General features: G+C 45.4%; 1 protein-coding gene across 1 annotated transcript; it reads right to left on the bottom strand.

The window, feature by feature from the left end:
- Nucleotides 1-249: 249 nt before the first annotated feature.
- NAT8 (N-acetyltransferase 8 (putative)) lies at nt 250-991 on the bottom strand. Its single transcript, XM_004391435.2, is given in 2 exon segments — nt 250-426; nt 428-991. Coding segments are annotated over 2 exon segments (726 nt in total). The 5' UTR covers nt 977-991.
- Nucleotides 992-11,781: the final 10,790 nt, after the last annotated feature.

Raw genomic sequence — 11,781 nt, 5'->3', positions numbered from 1 at the left:
GGACTGGGCAGTGTTTCGTTCTGTTGTACAGAGTTGCTATGAGTAGAACCTGACTCAGAAGCACCTAACAACAATAACAAGTAAATGAAAGAGAGGCAAACAAAAAAATGATCGAATGGAGCAGACCCCCTACTCTACTCTAACACCCTCCACACTGGATGCTGATGTGAATGAGCAATAAGCTTTTATTGTACCATAACACAGAGACTTCGGGGTTTGCTTGTTACTGCAGCAGAGTCCATCTTGTCTTTACCACAAAGAATCATACCACAAGCTCCCTTCCTGCTGCAGTGCTTGACAGATCTGAGCAGAGGGAAGGTGGTAGTTAAAACAAATTCCAGGAATAGCGATAATCCTAAAACTCATTGAAAAGAAAAACTCATGCATCTTCTGGAATCTGAGGCTCTAATAAAGGCCAAGGGCACCAAGAGTACTGCAGTGCAGTGGTAACCAGAACGATCTCACTGTAGCCCTGGTCCCAGGCAAACTGGAGGACAGTCCTGATCAGGGCTTTCACCATCCCCTGACCACAGTGCTCAAAGGCCACACAGAGGTGGAATAGCTCCTACTGCTTCCTCCACAAGGTTATATCCTCAGCTGGCAGACATCCCACCATGCCCACCACCTGCTCCTCACACTCAGCAACCCGGAAGTAGGAACACTGCTCACTGAGGTAGGTTTTGGTGATGTCAGACATGTCTGTGTTCAAAGCTCTGACTTCATACTTGGCCCAGGGATATTTGGTAAAGAACTTCAGGAGAGTGAGAAGGGCAAGGCTCGCCATGAAGGCCAGGAGGCAGGAGCCAGAGAACAGGAATAGGACTTGGGACCCTTTGAGTAATAGCACAAGCATTTGGGGCAGCCTCAGCAAGTGGCAAAAGGTGATGGGGACGTGCTCAGTCAGTCCCGTGGAGAAAAGGTCCGGGATCCCTTTGCAGTCGCTCTCCTGGTATTTGCGGATGTGGTAAGGAGCCATGGGCAGACCTCTGTGTCTGAAATCTCAAAGTCCACAAGAGAGAGCTAGTCAGCCCTGGGGAGGAGAGAGGCAACCATGTGAGTGCCCCACATCTCTCCCACCAATGGCTCCCAGCCTCCAGGACCAGGAAGGCTCTGCTCAACCATCCTCCAGGACCAGGAAGGCTCTGCTCAACGGTGTGTCTTTCTGCTTTGGCCCCAGGCCACTACTACTGGGAGGAGGGGACAGTCAGAAAGACCTGCATTAGAATCCTGGCTCCATCCCTGTCTAGTGTGTGATCTTGGCAGAGACAGTTTACTCAATAAACAAGGTAAGCTCAGGCTTAATTGTGCTTACTTACTAATCTGTAGTGCACGATTTCAACTAGGTTTTTCCACATCAAAGACAGACAGGGCAGATGTGGTGAAACCCATGTGAAATTATGCAGTACAGATTAGTAAGTAAATACAATTAAGCCCGTGAACATCTTGCTTCCTGGTTAATCTGCCCCTGGATCTTGGACACGTTATTTAACCTCTCTGAGCCTTGGTTTCTTCATCTGTAGAAGAGAGTAAAGAACCCGTACTACTTGGGTTGTTTTAAGGATTTAATGGAATAATTTATACAAAATGTTGACACAAAGTCAGTGCCCACCCCCTTTTTTCCTCTTTTACTGGCTCTCTCACCTTCCTGAAACATTGGGATGTCACTGTGCAGACTCAAAGGCCCTTTGGTCCCTCTCCCAGGGACCATACATCACAGAAATCCTGTGTTTGCAAACACAAGTTTCAGCAAAGGCTCCTTCCCCTTAATTGAAAAATTTGAAGCTGCTAAGGTGGCATAGAAGCCAAACTCCAAAAATGGCCTGGCCTTGAGGTATAGAAGAAGGTCTTGGGGCTCCATGCCCACACTCAGAGCATGGCTTTCCACCCAAGTCCTCTCACCTGCCACTGTAAGAGCCTTGAGTGTCCTCGGAGCCCCGACTGCATCCAGGAGAGACAGCCCAGGGCAGCTCCACCTCTTCAGTGAATGTTTCCTGGATGTTTGATAATCATCAACACCTGGTCAATGATCTGGCTTATCACAGCAGGGAGCCCAATCCCTTTCCCCTCCTTGATTCCCCAGGACATTAGCCCAGAGAGTGATAGGCAGGATCTCGAAGAGCTCCAGGTCCTAACCCTGAGGAAGACCTGAGACCCATCTTCCCAGGTTTCCATCAGTTCATCTCCCACTTAGTGCCTAGTGGGCTCTGTTGTCCATCCTCGTCCCTTCTCACAGCTGCTAGGAGCCTGGAGAATGCACCCCTCACCCTATGCTCTGTCATCCATCAGAGGCCAGAGTCCAGTTTCATGGCCTGGCACATAGGGACCTTGACATGGTTTTCTCCCTGCCAAGGCTCTGTATGATCCAAGAAAATGCATCGTCTGCAGTTCCCTGCCCTCACCTCACCTTCTCCACTTCAACGCCACTCCCATCCCCACATCCCTTCTCTTTCTCTTCCTTTGATGTGTGTGGCTAATCCCTACCCAGTGGTCAGGGACAGCTCAGGCTCTGAACACCATCTCTGCAGGCTCACATAACACCCAGGCATCCACAACCCTGCCTGAGCAGGATATGCAGAGGTGCCCAGACACTGGTGGGAATCGGTGGGGGGTGGGGGAGGGCAGTGAGGGTTAGGTATGATAATGGTATTGTGGTCATTTTTTTTTTTTTTTTATAAACACATTGAGGTATTTATAAACCAAAAAAAAAAAAGACCAAACCAGTTGCTACCAAGGTGATTCCAACTCATGGCAAGCCACCCAGTTTCAGAGTAAAACTTTGCTCCATAGGATATTCATGGTTGTAACCTTTCAGAGGCAGATTTCCAGACCTTTCTTCCAAGGTACTTCTGGGTGAGTTTGAATTACCAGCCTCTTGAGTTGTAGTCAAATGTTTAACCATTTGCGTCACCCAGGGACTCCTCAGATATTTTCTGGATTTGCTTAAAATAATGCAGAAAGGGTACGTGGGGTGGGTGTACAGATTAAAGATTGGCTGCAGTTGATGATGGTTGGAGCTGGGGGATGGATACCTGGAAATTCATATTACTATTCTCTCTACTCTGCAGACACTGCTCGATTTTGATATGCCCAGAATGGGGGGAGGGGCAGGAGCAAAGGGGACTGTGGGTAGGGAGGAGCTAGACCAGAGAAGTGAGAGTAGCCAGGGCAGGAGGCACCTGTTAGATACTCCACTGAATACTGGAAATAAGTGAAGTCCCATTCATCCATTCAACAATTATGTGTGACGCACTCACTACATGTCTTGTATCACTTTAGGCTTGGAGCGATGTTGCTGTACACCTGATAAGCACCACTGCGGAATGTCTGGTTGTTTGGGGCTGTTGGTCAGAGTTTGTGCCAGAAAGCAGGTAAATATTTTGCACTGAGGATGTAGCTAACACAAGCAAAATAAAACAACAAAAAGAAAACCTTCCCATGGAACTTACATGCTATTGGAGGGGTGCTTCCCTTTCAAATATTGGCTTACTCTTCTCTCCATGTTCCCTCACCTCAGAGACCATGTAAACCCCTAGATTTATACTCTCATGTCTTCCTGAAGCCAGCATCGCAATTATAATCAATCACTTATTTGTAATATTTATCTAATGGCTATTTTGGGTCAGGCACCGTGTAAGCCCTTGAGACAAGACAGAGAACCCGGTGGGCATAGGTTTTGACATTTCTGAGGCTCCTTGCAGAGCTCATGGCCCATTGGGAGACAGAGGTGCCTCCTGTCAACCAAGGCAAAGGCTTAAAGGAAGATTGTGCAGGCTGCTCCAAAGGGTAGAAGGAGGGCTCCCGGGGAGAACATTTGGGCAAAGATCAGAAGGAGAGAGGTAGGGCTGAGCCAGGCAAGTGAGGGAGGCATTTCGAGCCCAGGAACAGAAGTATGAAGACCCTGAGGCCGAAGGAAGCCATGGCTTGTAGAGGGAACTGACCAAACTGGCTGATGTGGCTGGAAGCAGCCAGAGAGGGAGATATTGGGGCCAGATATGGCTGGCAGGACAGCAGGATCTAGTCATGCAGGGTCTAAAGTCGAGGTTTAGCAGATTGAACTCAATTTAAAAAGCAGCAAGAAGCCATTGAAATTTTTTCAGCTGGGGAGTAACAAGACCAGAAGTGTGTGTGCGAGGGAGAAGGATGAGGAACGCAAGTACACTCACCTTTGTGTGTGTGTGTGTGCATGTCTGTGCATGTGTGTTTCAAAGTTAAGCAAGACATTCCTGTACTAGGTTCCAAAGAACAGTTGTGTATTCCTAAGGAGAGTCTAATATTAACGACTCCAGTAAAAAAAAAAAAAAAACACCAAACCCACTGCCGTCTACCAAAACCACACCCTTTGTTGTCGAGTTGATAGCAACCTTATAGGACAGAGTAGAGCTGCCCCACCGGGCTTCCCAGGTGTGGCTGGTGGATTCAAACTGCTGACCTTTTGGTTAGCAGTTGAGCTCTTAACCACAGTGCCACCAGGGCCCCATCCCTGCTGCCAGCTGCTCTGTGGGAGTAAGATGTGACTGTCTGTTTCCCTAAAGATTTACAGCCTTGGAAATCCTAGGGGGCAGTTCTACTCTATCTGCAGTGTCACTATAATTCCAATTCATACCCTGTAGGAAAATGTAGAACTGCCCCCTAGGATTTCCAAGGCTGTAAATCTTTAGGGAAACAGACAGCCACACCTTAGTCTTGCAGAGCAGTTGGTGGGCGACCTTTTGTTTACTAAGCCAGCCTTAACAACTGCGCCACCAGGGCTCCTCCAACAAGTTGAGGAGAAACTTAATATACAGGCTGAAGGGCAAGACAGTCATGGTCTGTTCCCTGCATTCTAGCCGGGGTTCTGTGGCTTCCTCAAAACCCCATGCCCTTGGTTTACACTCAGGCTTTTCCCAGGCATTTCCTCCTGTATTTTTGTGGCTTTCTTGATAGGAACCTGAGTTTCCTTTATCAGAGTTGAAAGATCCATTTATTCGTTGAGCAAATAGTGGTTGAGTGCCTGCCATGAGCCAGGCCTTGTGCTTGGTCTAACAGGCACCAGATGTTTGAGGCATGGCTGCCACCATCAGGAGAGTATACCAGATGGGGCTCTGGGAGGAATGTTTGGTGGAGTCACCCAAATCCAGAATAATTTTATTGACACGCTGAATTTGACAGTTAGAACGTTTATACTGCAAGTTTTGAAAACTCACCAAAAGTTGGCTTAAGTAATAGAGGTGATCTAATGGCTTATGAAAGGTCCCTGGGTGGCGCCAACAGTTTGGGTGTGACTACCATTCTAAAGGTTGGTGGTTCGAACCCACCCAGTGGTCCATGGAAGAAAAACCTGACGATCTGCTTCTGTAAAGATTACAGCCATGAAAACTCTATGGAGTAGTTCTTCTCTGCAACACATGGGGTTGCTATGAGTTCGAATCATCTCAATGCTAATGGGTTAGTGGCTTATGAAACTGAAAGGCTTAAGATTGGTTTGATGTAGTAGTTTTTCTGCTGTACTGTGTGCAGTTTGAGCTTCATCCAAGATTGGCTGACCTCATAGGATGCAGAATGTTCACGAGCCATGAGTGAGGCTGTACGTTTCCTTGTTCATAACAAGTAGGAAGTCTAAGGCTTATATCCCAGCCTTTCAACTGTCAGGGAATGTCAAAATGGACTTGTTCATTTTCAAGTTTACTCACATTTTCTGGGGAATAGATGTACATTTCACAAAGGAGCCCCAGAAGGATTATCTTAAAAGGAGTCCTGACCTATTCCACTCAAATGGCCTCATATTGCTTCTATTCTACCGTCTAGTTAGTTCACTGTGTAGTGCTGGGGTCTTAAAAGTTTATGAGTGGCGATTTGAGGTACAATTGGTCTCTATTCGCCTAGAACAACAGAGGAAGGAGAATCGGGAGTCACAGGAGGAACTCGAATTCACGTCTAATTGCCACCATGAACCATTGCCTCCTTGGCCAAGGGACCAGAACTGGATAATTGCTGGATACTATTCCTGAGCATTTTGATTAAAGATTATGTAGAAGAATCCTGATCAAAGAAGCGGGTGTGGGATGGGGTGGGGGACGAAGAGGAATTCAGACTTTCTGGAGCCATTGATGCTGGATGATCCCCCAAATTATACTCCTGAGGGAATCTTTAAACCTTAAATCGAAACTATCCTCTCAAGTTGTAAAAACAGCATAGCATAAAGAAGGAGGAGAGAGAAGATCAACATCAGCCCAAGGCTGATACCTATGAGGCGGAGGTCAGACACACCTCCATTCTCCAATCTTTTTGCCAATTCTAACACCAACCTTCCCTCCCACAGCATTCTCTACTTCTCTGCTGGGTTTGATTATTTGTTGTAATGGCCACACAGAACTCAAAGATCATACTCACAATTATGGGGTTTCTTAGGGAAGTAACAGGTTACAGTATGGGATCAGGATGAACTTGGATCTAACAGGAACAACTCAGGATACAGTTCTTTGACCAGGAGAGCTTCTCCTTGGCAGAATTGACTCAAAAGCAACAGGTTTTTGGTTTTGAAGTCTGAGTTAATTTCCTTTTCTGAAATAAATGAGAGAAGTTGTGTCATTTACTCCTGTTGGTTTCAAGAAGAAATAACATTTTCCAAGTTAATATAAACCAGACTGGACCTTGACCTACATAAAGTTATCCTGAATCTCCGAAGACTCCTGGACTGCAGTGACAGCACCAGAGGTGATGTTGTCACCTCTCTCCCTCCTTTCACTGCCTCTCTGCCACACAGCCAGTCAGTGAAGACTGACATTTCCTCCTTTGCCCCTTCCTCTTTCTTGCCGTATCACCCTCTAGTCCAGTGCTAGAACTATCCTAGTGGTAACCACAATTAGATGATATGGTAAGGATTAACCACATGAATTTTTTTTTCAAATAATTGTCCCTGTTTACAGTGGCATCACTAGAGTTGGTGTCACCTCCCCTGCCATGCTAATTACCACAATACTGTAGTTAAAACACTACAAAATTGGCAAAATCAGTGATTATTAAAACACTGGAAGTGATGGAAACAACAGCACGTGCTTGTGACGTGTGCAGATGAAACCACGTGATCTGAAGCGTCATTGTTATTGGGTAATAATGACAGCTAGGATGGGTGTGCATTACAAGGTTTAAAAGGTAAATTAGCATAGAACTTTAGCATTGTAGTTGTACTGATGTATGTAAACTAGGCTTACAAAAATTTTTTTGTTATACGTAACTACAGGGATTTTTTATAAAAATAATGAATATCTACTGAAACACTGCACAAAAATTTTATAGACAGTCATTTTGGTGTCACTCCCTCTGACAGTGTCACCCTGTGTGGTCTGCACCCTGGTGACATCCTTGCTTCTAAGGAGCATTCTGGCTGTACTTCTTCTGAGACAGATTTGTTCGTTCTTCAGCCCATCTATGGTATATTCGATATTCTTTGCCAACACCATAATTCAAAGGCATCAATTCTTCTTCATTTGATTTCTTGACTGCAGCTTCCATGGGCATTGATTGTGGATCCAAGTAAAATGAAATCCTTTACAACTTTAATATTGTCTGCATTTATCATGATGTTGCTTATTAGTCCAGTTGTGAGGATTTTTGCTTTCTTTATATTGAGGTGTATTCCATACTGAAGACTGTGGTCTTTGATTTTCATCAGTAAGTGCTTCAAGTCCTCTTCACTTTCAGCAAGCAAGGTTGCATCATCTGCATAATGCAGGTTGTTAAATGAGTCTTCCTCCAATCCTGACGGCCCGTTCTTCTTCATATAGTCCAGTTTCTCAGATTATTTGCTCAGCATCAGATTGAATAAGCATGGTGAAAGGATACAACCCTGTCACACAACTTTCCTGATTTTAAACCACTCAGTATCCCCTTGTTCTGTTCGAACAACTGCGTCTTGGTCTATGTACGGGTTTCTCATGAGCACAATTAAGTGTTCTGGAATTCTCATTCTTCACAGTCCTATCCATAATTTGTTATGATGACACAGTTGAATGCCTTTGCATAGTCAGTAAATCACAGGTGAACATATTCCTGATATTCTCTGCTTTCAGCCAAGATCCACCTGACATTAGCAATGATATTCCTCATTTCATGTCCTCTTCTGAGTCAGACTTGAATTTCTGGCAGTTCTGTGTTGATGTACTGCTTCAGAGGTTTTGCTCCTCTAGAGAACTCAGCCTAAGACATTTGGTAACTAGAGTGGTTCTAGAAGAACAAAATCATAAGGCTGAGTTTTCTGAATTGATTCTCAAGTCTGGCTAGTCTTAAAGGCACTGATGACTCTGTCTCCAGTAGTAAAGAGGGCACTGCTAATCCATGGAGTGAGGTGGCAATAGAAATACACAAGATATTACCACAAATGGATCAAATATTTGTGAGAGACAAGGCTCTGTGTGATTGCATATTTGATACTGTTCTACAGTTTTGTTAGAATGAGAAGGATAGGTAAACTGGTTGGTTGGTCCTGCTTTCACTAGAAAAAAGTGGTGAAAGAAAGAGATGAGTTTAGGGCTTCAGAGTCACAGCTAAGGCTCCACATAAAAGACCTGTAAGTTGCCACTTGTGCCCTGAAAGAAAGTCTTACTGGGAAAAAGGAAATAATCAGACTTTTCAGGGATTACTGAACACTGACTCTGAACTGACACTAATTCCAGAAAACCTAAAACATCACTACAGCCCACCAGTCAGAGTAGGGACATATGGAGATCAGGTTATTAATGAAGTCTTAACTCAGTTTCATCTCATAATGGGTCCAAGAACCCACCCTGTAGTGATGTCCCCAGTTCCAGAATGTGTAATTGGAATAGACATACCAGCAACTGTCAGAACTCCACACTGGATCTCTGACATGTGGAGTAAGAGCTATTATGGTAGGAAAAGCCAAGTGGAAGCCATTAGAACTGCCCATACCTTTACTGCCACCATCAAGCACTTGAAGGATGCGGGGGTGATGATTCCCATCACATCCCCATTCAACTCACCTATTTGGCCTGTGCAAAAAGCAGATGCATCTTGGAGGATGACAGTGGATTACCATAAACTTAACCAGGTGGTGATTCTGATGTAGCTGCTGTTCCAGATGCTTGAGCAAATTAATACATCTCCTGGTACCTGGTATGCAGCTATTGATCTGGCCAATGCCTTTGTTTCAATTCTGGTTTTGAAGGAACACCAGAGGCAGTTTGCCTTCAGCTGGCAAGACCAGCAATACACCTTCACTGTCCTATCTCAGGGTATATCAACTCTCCCTCACTATGTTATGATTTAGTCCACACAGATCTTCATCGTCTTTCCCTTCCACAAGATGTCATGCTTGTCCCTTACATTGATGACATTATGCTGGCTGGATCTAGTAAGGAAGAAGTTTCAATGACTCTAGACTTATTAGTAAGACATTTGCTTGCTAGAGGGTGGGAAATAAATCTGACAAAAATTCAGGCACTTCCTTCCACATCAGTGAAATTTCAAGGGGTCCCGTGGTGTGGGGCATGTGGAGATATTCCTTCTAAAGTGAAGGATAAGTTGTTACATCTGGCTACCCCTACAACTAAAAAGGAGGAACAACACCTGGTGAGGCTCTTTGGATTCCGGAAGCAACATATCCCTCATTTGGGTGTGCTACTCTAGCCTATTTATCAAGTGACTAAAAAAGCTGCTGGTTTTGTGTGAGGCCGAGAATACGAGAAGGCTCCGCAACAGGTTCAGGCTGCTGTGCAAGCAACTCCGCCAGTTGGACCATATGATCCAGCTGATCCAATTGTGCTTGAAGTGTCAATGGGAGATGGAGTTGCTCTTTGGAGTCTTTGTCAGGCCCTGTTGGTGAATCATAGCACAGACCCTTAGAATTTGGAGGAAAGTTCTGCCACCCTCTGCAGATAACTACTCTCCTTTTAAGAAACAGCTTTTGGCTTGTTACTGGGCCTTTGTAGAGACTGAATACTTAACCACGGACCATCAAGTTACTATGCATCCAGGGCTGCCCGTCACCGGCTCGGTGTTGTCTGACCCGCAGAGTCATGAAGTTGGAAGTGCAAGCAGCACGCCATTATTTAATGACAGCGGTATTTACGAGATCAGGCTCAAGCAAGACCTGAAGGCACAAGTAAGTTACATGAGGAAGTGGCCCAAATGCCCATGGTTTCCACTTCTTTCCTGTCACAGTCTGCACCTACAGCTTCATGGGGAGATCCTTACAATGAGTTGACTGAGGAAGAGAAAACTCATGCCTGGTTTGCAGATGGTTATACACGATATGCAGGCACTACTCGAAAGTGGACAGCAGGGACCTGGCCATAGAGGGTCTTAAGTCCCGGTGGAGCAGATTGGACTCTATTTAAAAAGTAACAAGAAGCCATTGAAATTCTTTCAGCTGGGGAGTAACAAGACCATGTTTGTGGCAGGGAGGGGTGGGGTGGGAAAATGAGGCACACATACACACTCATGCTTGTGTGTGTGTGTGGATAAGCATGCGTGTGTGTGCATGTGTGTGTGTGTCACTCTGGCTAGTGTGTGGAGAGTGGATTGGAGGAGGCAGGAATGGAAGCAGATACCTCTCAGAGGCTAGTGCAGCAATCCAAGCTAGAGAAGGACACTCAGGTACAGATATGCAGGTGGTCCACCATACAAGAGCACCTGGCCAAGAAGGGCAAGTGGGAGCTACAGTCAAGCCTTACTCCACTGGCCGAGCCACAAGCCCTGGCATGGAGATGAGTCTGGACAAAGGAAAGGGCACCTTTCCCTTATTGCTTAAAGGCATCCTTTGCTCACTAAACTGTGCATCCATCGAGCTGCACTGGTTGTGAGCAAGGAAGTGTATAGCTTCAGTTACCTGCCTGAAAGAGGTGCCTTGTTCTAATATTCACAAAGGAGCCATATAGGCTAGCAGAAGCCCTATGAGTTGGGACAGTGGCTTGGACAAAGGTGAAGTTATCAAGATGGTGAGACCTGGACCACCTGGAGGTGTATTTTGAGGCAGAAATAACAGGAGTTAATAATGAAGAGAATGGGAATGAGGACAAAGAAGGGATCAGAGATGACTGTCAGGTTTCTGGCAAGAGCATCTAGGAGTGTGCTGGAGAGAGACCAGATTTGGAGAAAAACATCATGACTTCCCCAAAAGGTGCTGTCCTCCAGCCTTCCTAATAGGAAACTAGAAGCTGGAGGGTGGAAACTGGGATCCAAACACTGCGGGCGGGTGAGCCTATTCCAGGGCAGGTGGGTGGAGGTTGCTGAGGTACCTGGTCTTTGGCACCCAACAAGTTCTCTGAGGTAAATTTTAACCAACCTGAATTCCAGGTGGTGAGTCCATAGGTATTTGTTACATTATTTGCTGTACATTTTAATATTTCTTTAAACATTTCAATGTTAAGCAAGATATTCCTGAAATAGGTTCCAAAGTACAGTTGAGTATTCCTTGTAAGAGTCTAATATTAACCAGTCGAGTAGACACTTATTATTTAAGCTGAAGAGCAAGAGGTTTATGGTCTGTATTCTAGCCAGGGATCTGTGGCTTCCCCCAAAAAGGAATACCCTTGGTTTATACTCAGGTTTTCCTTCTTTCCTAGGCATTTCCTTCTGCATTTTTGTGAATTTCTTGATATGAACCTGAATCTACTTTATCAGAGCTGCAAGATTCATTTATTCATTGAGCAAATAGTGGCTGAGTGTCTGCCGTGTGCCAGGCCTTATATTTGGTCTAAGGGGCACCAGATGTTTGAGACATGGTTGCCACCATCAGGAGAGCACACCAGATAGGGCTCTGGGACAAATGTATTGTGGAGTCAC

Source organism: Trichechus manatus, unplaced genomic scaffold (genome assembly GCF_000243295.1).
Source record: "Trichechus manatus latirostris isolate Lorelei unplaced genomic scaffold, TriManLat1.0 scaffold00004, whole genome shotgun sequence".
Lineage (NCBI taxonomy): Eukaryota > Metazoa > Chordata > Mammalia > Sirenia > Trichechidae > Trichechus > Trichechus manatus.
Note: the sequence above shows the minus strand (reverse complement) of the source record. Positions and strands in the feature narration are given on the sequence as shown.